Source organism: Salmo salar, chromosome 14, assembly GCF_965601325.2.
Source record: "Salmo salar chromosome 14, fSalSal1, whole genome shotgun sequence".
NCBI classification, from domain to species: domain Eukaryota; kingdom Metazoa; phylum Chordata; class Actinopteri; order Salmoniformes; family Salmonidae; genus Salmo; species Salmo salar.
The window spans coordinates 89323700-89338479 of NC_138304.1; the positions used below are offsets into that span (position 1 = coordinate 89323700).

At 41.8% G+C, this 14780-nt stretch overlaps 2 protein-coding genes across 6 annotated transcripts in view; one reads left to right on the forward strand and one right to left on the reverse strand.

Annotated features, from left to right (window-relative positions):
* The window catches only part of bop1 (BOP1 ribosomal biogenesis factor), a 121244-nt gene extending 114321 nt beyond the window's left edge, over positions 1–6923 (reverse strand). For both annotated transcript variants that reach the window (XM_082961254.1, XM_014142741.3), the window contains exon 1: positions 6766–6923. In XM_082961254.1, coding sequence (XP_082817380.1) covers positions 6766–6864 — 99 coding nt within the window. In that variant the 5' untranslated portion in view covers positions 6865–6923. The remainder of the gene's footprint in view (positions 1–6765) is intronic.
* Positions 6924–7206: 283 nt separating this feature from the next.
* Positions 7207–14780, forward strand: part of LOC106570424 (heat shock factor protein 1) — a 33921-nt gene continuing 26347 nt past the window's right edge. For 2 of the 4 annotated variants that reach the window (XM_014142744.3, XM_045694874.2), the window contains exons 1-4: positions 7207–7641; positions 12692–12800; positions 13241–13377; positions 14099–14223. In XM_014142744.3, coding sequence (XP_013998219.3) covers positions 7516–7641; positions 12692–12800; positions 13241–13377; positions 14099–14223 — 497 coding nt within the window. In that variant the 5' untranslated portion in view covers positions 7207–7515. The remainder of the gene's footprint in view (positions 7642–12691; positions 12801–13240; positions 13378–14098; positions 14224–14780) is intronic. The other 2 variants (XM_014142743.3, XM_014142745.3) reach the window with 1 other exon arrangement.

Sequence of the window (14780 nt, forward strand, 5' to 3'; positions counted from 1 at the left end):
GCAACATCCTCCAGCATGACCGGTTTGGCGGTGGGTCAGTCATGGTGTGGGGTGGCATTTCTTTCGGGGGCCGCACAGCCCTCCATGTGCTCGCCAGAGGTAGCCTGACTGCCATTAGGTACCGAGATGAGATCCTCAGACCCCTTGTGAGACCATATGCTGGTGCGGTTGGCCCTGGGTTCCTCCTAATGCAAGACAATGCTAGACCTCATGTGGCTGGAGTGTGTCAGCAGTTCTTGCAAGAGGAAGGCATTGATGCTATGGACTGGCCTGCCCGTTCCCCAGACCTGAATCCAATTGAGCACATCATATCTCGCTCCATCCACCAACACCACGTTGCACCACAGACTGTCCAGGAGTTGGCGGATGCTTTAGTCCAGGTCTGGGAGGAGATCCCTCAGGAGACCATCCGTCACCTCATCAGGAGCATGCCCAGGCGTTGTAGGGAGGTCATACAGGCACGTGGAGGCCACACACACTACTGAGCCTCATTTTGACTTGTTTTAAGGACATTAGATCAAAGTTGGATCAGCCTGTAGTGTGGTTTTCCACTTTAATTTTGAGTGTGACTCCAAATCCAGACCTCCATGGGTTGATAAATTGGATTTCCATAGATTATTTTTGTGTGATTTTGTTGTCAGCACATTCAACTATGTAAAGAAAAAAGTATTTAATAAGATTATTTCTTTCATTCAGATCTAGGATGTGTTGTTTAAGTGTTCCCTTTATTTTTTTGAGTAATAGGAGATTTTATATCTATCTATCTATCTATCTATCTATATTTTTTTTTATTAAATATCAACATAAAGCAACAATTGTATCAGCCACTAATCAGCCTACTTTCCACTTAGTAGTGCTTAAGGGTGTGGTCAAATCAATCAAATGGTCCTTGCACACCAGGCTGTATCACACAGCTCACAGATGTTCTTGGTCAACATCCTTTTCTGTTGTCAGGTAGAGTGTAGACAGATCTTGCAATGCCTCATGCTTTTTCCTTGCAGGGCGGTCTGAGGGACATCACTTGGAAAGTAGCGTCCAGTGAGGAGTAGAGGATTGTCAGAGGCAGGCCAGCCCCCAGCAGAAGGACGAGGAGTGTGGTGGTCCTCAAGGAGCTGCTGCATCAGGTTTATCCTGTACTGCAGGTAGGAAATCACCTGTCCTGTGACCTGCCGGGGGACAACGTGGCCGTGGAGGAGAGCTATTAACATTTTTTAATTGCTTCTTGTACCATTTAATAAGGGGCTTTTCTGGCACACAGTTTTGCATGTCCACTTTGTCAACTGTTCCCAAGTTCTTGTTGTACTCCAAGACAGTCTGGCTTCATTTTCCTCTCAGGTGACAGTCATTTTCTTGTGTCCAACGTATTAGAGGTGTGCACAGTGGACAGAACACAGACATCGTGTTTGTCGTGCCATTATCTCCCTGTTTGTTTGAAACTCCCCTCACTCATTTTATTTTTGAATATTGGCATCCCCTTCCTGTTGGATGTCACTGTGCCACAGGCCCCTGTGTTCTCACTCAAAAGGGTAGGGCTACTGTACCAGTTGTCCACAAATACAGTGTGCCCCTTTGAGGGGCTGCAGCATGGTGATCAACACTGATCCAGATATACCAAAATGCCTCATCTGTGGTGGCGCCGGTGTAGATGATCAGGTCCAATACATATCCTGTCAGACAGTCACAAAACAAACAACTTGCCTCCAAATCTGTGGCACTTTGATGGGATGTATTGGCAGAATGCAAGCCTTCCTTTCCAAACCATGAGAGACTCATCAATGCACAAGTCCTTGTGAGGAACACTCTTCCAAATGCCCCAGTGAAGCTGCCCAGGACATTCCTAATTTTGTTGGCAGTGGCATTGTTCAAAGTGGAGCGCTCTCAGCAAGACAAGGAAGTGGTCCTGGGAGTAAAGGGTTGGGGGAAAAAAGGGGGTCTGCAGCATGGGGTCAGTAGTCCCTCACAGAGCCCTTCTTCGCTAGCCCCATCAGCAGCACCGTGACCAGGAAGGTATACATTTCACTGATGGTAGTGTTCACCCATTTTGAGAGCTTCCCTTTTACGCCAGGGGCAGTCTTCTCTTTCAGTTCATGAGAATACCTGCAAACAAATATGAATATTTAGTGGGCTAAAAGCATTCAGAATGTTGATAAATTTAAAGAGAGCCTTGGGTCTTTCTGTAATATAAAAATGGGCGTACCTGTTGGTTTCGTGCACCACACTCTCCACCAATTCCTCATCAATGAACAGTTTAAAACATTCTGACTCTTGGCAGGGTGCTTTGTATGCCAGACATGGTGTCATTGAAGTCTATCTCTGATGGTGTGAAGTGACAGGATGTCCAGCAGCGGGGACCATCCTCCTCAACTTTAACCTCTTCTTCCTCACAGCCCACAAGATTGACAGAAGCACCAGCATCTTGGGGAGGTGAGGGATGTTCATTGACTTCAAGGTTGGGGTGGGCAACATTTTCCTCACAGTCCAGAAGGTTTGGGGACAGATATTCCTCATCACTATCTGATTGATCAGACTCACTCTCATACACAGATTCTTCATCAGAATGACTAAATATTTATCTCCTCGTTTACTTTGGAAATCGGACATTATCTCTATACTCAATGGCTATCTGTGTGTCAAGAGTTACGTTTCTGTCAGTCCTGACAGAAACGTAACTATGGTTACTCTGGGTTGCTAGCTCAGACCTCCTTTCCAGAGGTTTTATTTAGATTATAAACTTCTCCTGTGTTTGCCACCCCCATTTGATAAATCCCCCATCATAGTAATATTTCAACCATCATAAACCCCCCCATGCACCTGAAAACACCCCCAAAAGGAAATGACCCTCCCACACACACACCAAAAAAATATGGTTTCAACAAAATCTGGCAACCTGGCAAGGCTTGTATTTGAGTGATGATCTTTGAGGTGATAACATTTTATTTGCTTTGTGATTGGTCAAAAACTGTTAACAACTTGTCAAGTCATGTGCTCCAGTTGTTGTTGACACTAACAAGCTCATGGAGATTTGTAATATGCTGAAAAGTGGCCAAATTAAGTTTATATTTTCCGGGCAATAGGCGCAGCCATCTGACTTTGTTTATTTGCGTCTTATGCCGCGTTCAAAATAACTGGGAACACTGAAAAATACAAGGTAAAAATCATGACATCAGTGATCGGAAAGTCAGAGCTCTAGAAAGAGGCCCAGAGTTGGAATTCTGAGTTGGACGACCGTTCAAATCTATTTTCCCCTAGCCGGAGTTCCCAGTGGTTTTGAAATCAATGAAATTTCTGAGTTCCCAGTTGTTTTGAATGCGGCATTATAGTGAATGGCATTCTGGGATTAGGGAGTTTTCGCTTGTCAAACGTAAACAAGCATGGCAGCCATCATAAAGAATTTATCTGCTGTTAGCTTATCTGACACGCATTTATTCTCTAAACAACATTATATTAGTCTCTTGTGCTCACCAGAGATATGGTATATTGTAAACTAGTCTAGCTGTTAAGTTGCTAACTTAAGTTTGTTTTTTGTCAACGCAACCTGTTATTTAGACTGGTTTATGGAATGAGTTTGGCTGTGGATGTTGAAGTTCGCATGTATCTTTTACAATAAAAGGTAAAATTGAGGAATAAAGTTTAAGACCTTTGTTTTCCATCAGTGCAAAAAAACATTTAGATGCTGTTCAGACAACAATGGTGTTTAAACACATTTGTTGCTTTGTACGTTGTGTTGGTACTGTTCCAATCACATGAGATCGTATGCTGCATGGACCACTCAACAATGATGACAAATATGTGATTGTACGCATTAAAGGGTTATGAAGAATATACCTACTTAGTACACCAGCACAGTTGAGCTAGTCAAGTGTTTGTTTTTAAAAAGCACAACTGGAGAAAGCGGGAGCAGATGTGTCCAGCTGTGTATCGACAGGGGTGGCGTTTTATATTGAAAGTACAACAGTCTTTTTTTGCTTCAATATAGTGATCAGGGACGTGCAACTATAGTTTTCCTTCACAGAAGATACATTAGCGCAACACATTCGGAAGAAAATAGCTTCATTTTCATCAGATGACAACATAAGTGCAACGCTATCATTTCTAATGTTTAAGTCTATTATAGAAATAATGTAGCCAACTACATTTCCTAATGTCTTAAAGTACATTTTACAAGAGAAAAATAGGCTGGCTACACCAAGAGAAGAAGCTACACAGTCGTAGTGCTATTAAAAGTGGTAGGTGAACAGCACAGGAGGTTGGTGGCACCTTAATTGGGGAGAACGGGCTTGTGGTATTGACTGGTGCAGGAATAAGTGGAATTGTATCTAATACATGGTTCAGCTGTTTGATGCAAGTCCATTTGCTCCATTCCAGACCATATTATGAGCCATTCTCCACTAAGCAGCCTCCTGTGGTGAACATGCCTCATCTGTGATATTTTGGTTAAAAGACTAAAACAATATACCACATTACATTTTACTAGTAATACATTTATTGTTCAAGAAACATTACAAAGCCAACTCATCACATTTTTTTTTAAAGAAGCAAATATTTTGGCTGGTAAGAAATCTGTGTGGCTGGTATATTTTTTAATCTACCTGCCAGTGGCTAGTGGACCCAAAAGTAAATTTTTGGCCTTGCGCCACACCCTCCAATGAACCGTCAAACAAGCAACCCATCAGTAAAGTACCAAGATCAAATCCTACTACACCGGGTCTAACGCTCGTCGGATGTGGCTATTAACACAGATTACGAAGGGAAACCCAGCCGCTAGTTGTCCAGTGACGTGAGCCTACCAGACGAGCTAAATACCTTTTATGCTCACGTTGAGACTAGCAACACTGAACCATGCATGAGAGCTGTTCCGGATGACTGTGTAATCACACTCTCCGTAACCGATGTGAGTAAGACCTTTTAAACAGGTGAACATTCAAAAGACCGCAGGGCCAGACAGATTACCAGGTTGCCTACTCAAGAGCATGCGCTGACCAACTGGCAACCTTCTTCACAGACATTTTCATCCTTTTCCTGGCCCAGTCTGTAATAACTACATGTTTCAAGCAGACCACCATAGTCCCTGTGGAACCACTCCAATTCGCGTACTACCGCAACAGAGCGACAGGTGACGCAATCTCTATTGCAATCCACACTGCCCTTTACTATCTGGACAAAACAAACACCTATGTGAGAAAGCTGTTCATTGACTACAGTTAAGCGTTCAACACCATAGTGCCACCCAAGCTCATTACTAAGCTAAGGACCCTGGGATTAAACACCTCCCTCTGCAAATGGATCCTGGACGTCCTGATAGGCCACCCCCGGGAGGTGAGGGTAAGCAACAACATCTCAGTAGTGCGTGCCTAGTCCCTTCCTGTACTCTCGGTTTACCCACGACTGCATGGTCACACAGGATTCAAACACCATAATTAAGTTTTCCGACTACACAGCGGTGGTAGGCTTGATCACCGACGACGAGACAGCCTACAGGGAGGTGGTCAGTGACCTGGCAGTGTGGTACAAGGACAACAACCTCTCCCTCAACAAGACAAAAGGAACTGATCATGGACTACAGGAAATGGAGGGCCGGGCACACCCCCATCCACGGGGCTGTAGTGGAGCAGGTTGAGAGCTTAAAGTTTCTCTGTGTCCACATACACACCAACAGTCAAGAAGAAGGTACGACAACGCCTCTTCCCCCTCAGGTGGCCGAAAAGTTTTAGCGTGGGCCCTCAGATCCTCAAAAAAGTTATACAGTTGCATCATTGAGAGCATCTTGACTTGGCATGGCAACGGCTTGGCATGGCAACGACTTGGTATGGCAACGGCTTGGCATCCGACCGTAAGGTGCTACAAAGGGTAGTGTGTACAGCCCAGTACATCACTGGGGCCAAGCTCCCTGCCATCCAGGATCTCTATACCAGGCAGTGTCAGAGGAAGTCCCTAAAAATGTTCAGACTCCAGCCTCCCAAGTCACAGACTGTTCTCTCTGCTAACGCATGGAAAGCGGTACTGATGCAACAAGTCTGGGAAAAACTGGACTCTGAACAGCTTCTACCCAAGCCATAAGACTGATAAATAGATAGTAAAATTGTCCGGGTACCGATTCATTAACTAACTCATCACATATGCTGCTGTTACTGTTTATTATCTATCCTGTCGCCTAGTCAATTTATCCCTTCCTATATGTACATATCTACCTCAACTACCTCGTACCGCTGCACATCGACGGGGTATTGGTACCCCGTGTATATAACCAAGTTATCGTTATTCCTTGTGTTTCTCCCCCCCCTCTGCATTGTTGGGAACAGCCCTTAAGTAAGAATTTCACTGTTAGTCTGCACGGACAAAACATTTTATTTGATATCCTAACATATCAGGCATAAAATCCCTATTGGAAAAATGAATGTGATGGAAGAAAGAGTTAACACACAAACGCTCCAATTACTACACTGCTAACACACAATTTCCAACTCTAGGGAAATAGCATTAAGACAGTCAGCTCATCATGGACTATACTGACTGTGCAGCAAGCATGTTTGCTAGGTGAGACAAACCATTAGTTACTGTTTATACAAAAACATTGTACTTATTTTATTATCTAATACATCTGGGGGTGATTGACAAAAAAAAAGTAGTTAGAAAACCTGTGGGGTTTGAGAATGCCCATCCACATTTCCCTACATAACTAACGTTAGCTAGCTGGTTAGCAATGCATTACCCTTTAAACGTTACCCTTTTAATACCGAATATACATTTCAGAAATACTTTTCTTACCTGGTCATTGTCCTCTTCAGCAACTCTTTTCTTCGCACTCTTTACTTTAGCTTTACTCATGGTGGTGTTTTTCTGTGATTCTAGAGTTACAGTAGGCATGCTTCTTGTACATCAACAGCCGACCATGTGGGATTCCGCAAGAGGTCAAAGTTGAAAGTTGAGAGCGTTTTAAAACAGCAATTTTCGAAAGCGATTAAAAACATGCGTCTGTAATTATTTCATAGTAGATAATTACATAATGTTATAGCTCAAATGAATTACCGTAAATATGCTGCAAATGTATAGGGTCTGAAAAAATTGGAGGTCAAAGTTTAAAGGTACATTTTTGTGTATTTCATATATTTAATTTCATCTTGTGTTATATTATTATATAATCAACATTAGTACTATTTTGTCATTTAATTCATGACACTTTGGTTGTCTTTGGCGGATAATTGTTTTCCTCCTTGATGAGGTCACAAAATGGCGACCACCATGCGCCTGTGCAATGGCCTTTCTCTACGCAGTTGTTTAGATTTGTCGATTTGATGGATACTTCCACTTGTAATAGTTTCTCAATTAGCTAAAAGTCTTCGAAATATTTTTGTTTGTGTTAAGATAAGGATAATTTCCAAAATAAATTGCATAGTTGTTACAGCAAAGATTGCGCTGTGTTTTGGATTAGCTTTTCTCTGGAGTTCTCATCCCTTGTTGTTGGCTATTTTGGGAGTTTATCAACTTTTCAAGCAATTCTTGTCATTTTCGTTGATAATGGAGTTTCACGTTGGTGGGTCTGTTGGGGTCGTGGTCAGTGGGAATAACGTACCTGCATTTCTCACAAAACTTTGGACTCTTGTTGAGGATCCTGACACCGATCCTCTAATCTGCTGGAGCCCAGTGAGTTAGCGAACGTTACTAATGCTAACTAACCTACTACCTAGCTGCTGGACATCTTACTTTGTATATCGACTTGGTTCACTTTCTAGATATTTGCTAGCTAAATGTCATTCAATATGTTAGCTAACTAGCGTGACATAATTTAACACAGACACCGTTAACTATAACTAGCTAACTATATGATAAACCACATCAGTTAGCCAACTAGCTAGTTAGCCAGCTTGCTAAACAGATTATACGAGTTGGTTGGACTGAGTCAGAAAGATGTTATTAACCAGCTAGCTAGGTAACTTGCCAAATTAATTTGGTAAAATGTGAAGGTGACACGTTTTTGTCTGGGCAGCAATTGCCGGGGGAGCTTCGTGGCGGGTGCTTTGATCATTCCAAGCTTCAGCTGTTGCTGGGTGTCAATTATCGTTAGCTGGCTAGCTATGTTAGCAAGCCCTGTCTCCAGCCAGCTAATTTGGGGAACTCTGGACACAGTAACTAGCAGTCTATGTGTGTGTGAAACAGCCATGCAAAACCCACACGTCCATTGAAACTAGCTGGCATGGTTGTGAGAAAGGGGGGTGTGGCTCTATAACCAATTTGAGAAATGGATGATGAATATGTGTATCATGCCGCCGTTGTATTGTCTGTGGCAATTTGACAGCCTTTTTCCAGACATTGCTAGCAACTATATATATATATATATATATATAGCGAATAATAAAAACAATATATATATATATTGTTTTTATTATTCGCTACCCCACAATGTAAAATAAAAGCGATGTAATCAATTTACTTTTTTAATTGGGACTTGGACATAATTGCAAATCAGTCTGACAGTACTTTTGACAGTATTTCAATCTGAAGGAAGTAGCTATGGTTTGAAGTGACGGAAATGCATCAAATGTATTAGGACGTTATCAGGCAATAATTTTGCATGATCTTCTATGTAGAAAAAATGAATAATTAACTAGGTTTCCATCCAACCTTTATGCTAGTAAAGTACATGTCAGATATTATTTTTTGACGAAGGCCTGTTGGAAACTTTGCCACTGGCGACAAAACAAAATACGCTAGAGAAGGTGGAATCTTTTTGTCGGAAAAATGTATTATGTGAGAAATGTCAGTGAAAACTCTTATGGGCTGATAATATCCATCATATCGACGTAAACTTGGAGTCACGCAATGACATGTGTGGTCCTCCCACTATGACTCGTCGGGAAAGCATGCAGTTTATTAGGCTACAGATTAAATGATGAACTTCACAGGATGGTGAAAGTGCAAGGTGATGAGCTTGATGCCCCTTTCCAATAAACATTGAGGGTTGTATTCTGGTGACATGATCATCTAGGCTTGGCTGCCGTTTGACATAATCTCATCATGTAGACTATACATGCACTGTGTCTGCCAGCTGTTGGCTAGAGTGCATGTGCTAATACTAAAGTGGGCATATTTGCAATATAATGTAACCATTCTTTGTGGGCAAACCATCCATTTTTAAAAGGTGTTGGAAACGCATTAAAGTTTATATTTTTATTCTGTACACACAGTGCATTGGAAAAGTATTCAGACACCTTGACTTCTTCCACTTCTTCCTTATTTAAATCTACACACAATAACCCATAATGACAAAGCAAAAATATGTTTAGAAATGTTGGCAAATTTAGTCAAAATAAACTGATATTACATTTACATAACTATTCAGACCCTTTTACCCACTACTTTGTTGAATCACCTTTGGCAGTGATTACAGCCTGGAGTCTTCTTGGGTATGATTCAACAAGTTTGGCACACCTGTATTTGGGGAGTTTCTCCTATTCTTCTCTGCAGATCCTCTCAAGCTCTGTCAGGTTGGATTTGGGAGCGTCGCTTCACATCTATTTTCAGGTCTCTCCGGAGATGTTCAATTGGGTTCAAGTCCGAGCTCTTGCTGGGCCACTCAAGGACATTCAGAGACATGTCCCGAAGTCACTCCTGCGTTGTCTTGGATGTGTGCTTAGGGTTATTGTCCTGTTGGAAGGTGAACCTTCGTCCCAGTCTGAGGTCCTGCTGAGTGCTCTGAAGCTGGTATTCATCAAGGATATCTCTGTACTTTGCTCCGTTAATCTTTCCCTCGATCCTGGCTAGTCTCCGAGTCCTGCCGCTGAAAAACATCCCCATAGCATGATGATGCTGCACCATCATGCTTCACCGTAGGGATGGTGCCAGGTTTCTTCCAGATGTGACGCTTGGCATTCAGGCCAAATAATTCAATCTTGGTTTCATCAGACCAGAGAATCTTGTTTCTCATGGTCTGAGAGTCTTTACGTGCCTTTTGGCAAACTCCAAGTGGGCTGTCATGTGCCTTTTACTGAGGAGTGCCTTCCCTCTGGCCACTAACATAAAATCCTGATTAATAGAGTGCTACAGAGATGGTTGTCCTTCTGGAAGGTTCTCCCATCTCCACAGAGGAACTCTGGAGCTCTGTCAGAGTGACCATTGGGTTCTTGGTCACCTTGACCGAGGCCCTTCTCCTCCGATTGCTCAGTTTGGCCGGTCGGACAGTTCTAGGAAGAGTCTTGGTGGTTCCAATCTTCTTCCATTTAAGAATGATGGAGGCCAGTGTTCTTGTGGACCTTCAATGCTGCAGACATATTTTGGCACCCTTCCCCTGACCTGTGCCTCGACACAATTCTGTCTCGGCGCTCTATGGACAATTCCTTCGACCTCATTGCTTGGTTTTTGCTCGGTCATGCACTGTCAACTGTGGGACCTTATATAGACAGGTGTGTGGCTTTCCAATTAATCTCCAATCAATTTAATTTACCACAGGTGGACTCCAATCAAGTTATAGAAACATCTCAAGGATGATCAATGGAAGCAGGATGCACCTGTGCTTAATTTCGAGTCTCATAGCAAAGGGTCTGAATACTTATGTCAAGGTATTTCTGTTTTTTAATACATTCGCAAACATTTCAGAAATCCTGTTTTCGCTTTGTCATTATGGGGTATTGTGTGTGTGTGTGTGTGTAGATTGAGGACGTTTTTTATTAAATAAATACATTTTAGAACAAGCCTGTAACGTAACTAAATGTGGAAAAGATATTGGGAATATTTTCTGAATGCGCTGTAAGGTATTTTTATGTGCACTAGGTCATCACGCACCGCCTTTTATCCGCAACAACTCAATTTGATGGAAACGCATGTCTGGTGGGAGAATGCATATTTCCACTGTCATACTAACATATTAATAAAACAAATAGAAAATAGGCTTAGTTTCCCACCAGTGGTGCGTTTCCACCAAACTGACTTGTTGCAGATAAAAATCAGTGTGTGATGACAGTGCACACAAAATGTACCTTTTTACATACATTTTCATGTATGGAATAAAATGGAAAGTTCAATGTGTTTCCATCACATTTTCAACTCCACCTATAGTTTTGTCACAAACTGTTGCGTTAAGTAGCAAAATGTGCCTGCTCTGGTCTTGGCACATGCACTCTAACCAACAGTTTGCACATACTCTGTGGGTAGTCTAGTCTACATTATGAGATTATTAATGCAAATATTTGTATTTGTCAAACAGCAGTAAAGCATAGATCATCATGCCACCAGAATCAGACCTTCCATATTCATTGGAAATGAGCGTCAAGAACACAGTGCACTTTCACCACCCTGTGAAGTTCATCATAAATTATTTAATTTAGGTAATAAACTGCATGGTTCCAACCCTCTGTGATGGGGTCATATTATTTAGTAGCTTAAACCGTTCAAAAGACATAGCCACGTCTGTAGGAGGAAAACAGAAACTGCTTTGTTTATTATAACTGCATCTAGCGGCTTCCGGAGGTTACTGATGTCACCCTGGTTCAATTATTATATATTTTTCCCGTAGTTTCTCTCGCGATCCCATTTTCAAATCAGACGACCCCACTTCACCCTAGTTTGGGAAACGCTGGGATAGACCATACGGTTCAACAGAAAATATAATAATGAATGAAAAAGCATCTAATCAACAATGACATTATTTTCAATTAACTCTACCGCTCTTCCAACGATTGACTTTGGCGCCAAAACATGAACAACAAAGACATCTTGACATAGTCAAATAAGTGTGTAAAAAAATAAATGTATATAAACAAGGATATTTCATGCTAAACGCCTCATATTAAACACTAATGGTATTCACTAAGTTGGTTGTTTATATTTAGGATCATATTTTACAGCTTTGTCATTCAGTTTTAAAATCATGTTATTTGGTTATTGCATATTTTACATTTGATAAGGCCACACAGGGCCAGGGACAATTAGACGCCTGTGATAATCTGAAGTATCCAAAAAGGCCATTTTAATAAAATTCCCCCCCAAAACTTGAAAGCTACCGAAATGCTGGTAGTTTACCGGTAAACTTAGAATGTTTCCAGTAATATAACCTCCCTTTGCAACCCTTTTTAGGGATGTTATCTCTAACTAGCCTACTGGGTAGGAGAAAACCCTGTGTGTTGACGCAGCCTCTCATGTCTATCCAAAGGCCTCCTCCTATATGTTCATGGCCTCTGATCCAAGCAGCTGACTTCTCTCAGCATCCATTTCCCAAAAATGAATAGATAACTAAATAACAAACTTACATTCAGGCAGAACTCTTCTATTCTTCTACACTGGACCATTTCACTTTTCCACTAGTTCAGCCCTCATTGCATCATGATGCCCTCCCAGATTGTGTGAATGTCCCCAGAATATTCAGGTTATGTTCAAATAAATCAACTACATGTTGACCTACTAATTAGGATGTCAATACAGGTATTGGAATTCTCTGCCTTTATAGGTTACAGAGGGTTCTTTTTGTCTACATTGCCAATGTGGTATTTCATAATGATTCAACCTGTAAACATTGCCAGAGACTCGCCATAGTCACAGAGTTTAGTTAGACTTTATCAGACCCAATGTTGTTTAGCTTTGTTGTAAGCCACCCAAGGCAGCTTAACCTGATTTGTAGTACATTCTCCGTACATAGGGCCTAGCTAAGGTAAACTGGGGTTGTGCCACTATTTCTTTAACTGTTATTGTTCTTCCTTTACAGAATGGCAACAGCTTCCATGTGTTTGATCAGTGCCGATTCTCCAAGGAGGTGCTTCCCAAGTATTTTAAACACAATAACATGGCCAGCTTTGTGCGCCAGCTCAATATGTGTGAGTTGTCATCCATGTATTCAATACGTTAGGCATAGCAATGAAATCTTTATAGTAGCTTCGTTTGATTTGCTTTGACTTTTTATGTTTCTTCAGTTTAGCATTTTATCCCCAGAACCTTCACTTATCGGTTTTGGGTGTGCGGTACATTCTGCAAATTATTTGCTTATATTGTAATGAGCCTTTAAATAGACTCAACCAAGGAATTATTTTTATTAGAGGCTATTTCTCAGTAGTTGTGGTAGATGTAACCACATATTTCTTTTTTGACTGAAATCCTTTAGCTTTTTTTGTATCTTTTGGTTATGTAATCCATTTGCCTGTTATTTATTAAGACTGAAAAGGCTAGGAGGATATGATTGCCTATGTAAATTCCACGTATCTCTAGAAATGGAATAGTACGTCTTAGTCAAAACTGTGATGTTTTTTTCTTTCTACAGACGGCTTCCGCAAAGTAGTTCACATTGAGCAGGGCGGCCTGGTGAAGCCTGAGAAGGACGACACTGAATTCCAGCATCCCTACTTTCTCCGCCAACAAGAGCATCTGCTGGAAAATATCAAACGGAAAGTTACCAATGTAAGTGCAAAATGATAAAGATGATCATCATGATATTTCTGATTCATGTATCATGCCCTTCTTCATACTTGACTCCGAACAGTCTTTTTAAATAGGCTTTACATAGCCCAAACAATATTAGTTAAGAAAGAATTACAAAGATGTTACATTTATAGTCAGAACTATGTAGCCAACTCCCTTTAGAAAACACACATGGAAAGCCTCAGTAAAACTCCTCATAGAGAAACCTATAGGGATGCTCCTCAGACAGACAGCATGTCAGACCGACAGCATATGCTCCCAGTGCATGGCCTGCTTGGCCTGATTTTTCTCTCTGCTCCCCTCCACTCCTGGGACAGATTGAGCTAATCTAGTGGTCTCTGTGGAGCCTGCCATCTGGGGATGGGTGGATTAGAGAAAGCAGGCCAGGGAGCTCGTAATCTGACATTGCCGGACCCTTTAATGCAGTCACTTTCTGCTCTGCTCAGTCCAATGATTTACTGCTGTTTCCATCTGCACCTTGATATAGTCTGCCTCGGGCCAACTGACCAGTTCAGGCTAAAAACTGAATACAGAATCATACACTTTCATTGTGTTTCCATTATCTATCCCTCAGGGTTCAAGTCGGGGCCAAGGCCTACACTGAAGGCTTGTTTTCATCTCTTTCCCGCCTCCCTTTAACAGTTTTCTTTGCTTTAACAGTTTGCGTTAACCATTTCGTCATGTTCTCCCTCCCCCTCAGGTGTCCAATGTTAAACATGATGAGCTTAAGATGAGCTCAGACGATGTCTCGAAAATCCTGACCAACGTGCAGCACATAAAGGGCAAGCAGGAGACCATAGACTCCCAAATCATCGCCATGAAGCAGTAAGTGAAACGTTGAGGCGCATTCTGATTCATATTGTGACTCATTCTCATGCGTATTGGACGGTTGACTCGGCTTAACTAATAAATTGAAATGAACAAAATCAACAAAAGGTCTGACAAGTATAGTTCAAAGTATAACCCCCAAATCCACATACAGTGCATTCGGAAAGTATTCAGACCCCTTGACTTTTTCCACATTTTGTTACATTTGAGTAAGGTTGTAACAATACCCCATAATGACAAAACAAAACAGGTTTTTAGATTTTTTGTTTGCCAATTTATTCAAAAAAACAAAACACATTTACTTAAGTACTCAGACCCTTTACTCAGTACTTTGTTGAAGCACCTTTTGGCAGCGATTACAGCCTTGAGTCATCTTGGGTATGACACTACAAGCTTGCCACACCTTTATTTGGGGAGTTTCTCCCATTCTTCTCTGCAGATCCTCTCAAGCTCTGTCAGGATGGATGGGGAGCGTTGCTGCACAGCTATTTTCAGGTCCCTCCAGAGATCGGGTTCAAGGCCGGCTCTGGCTGGGCCAATCAAGGACATTGACA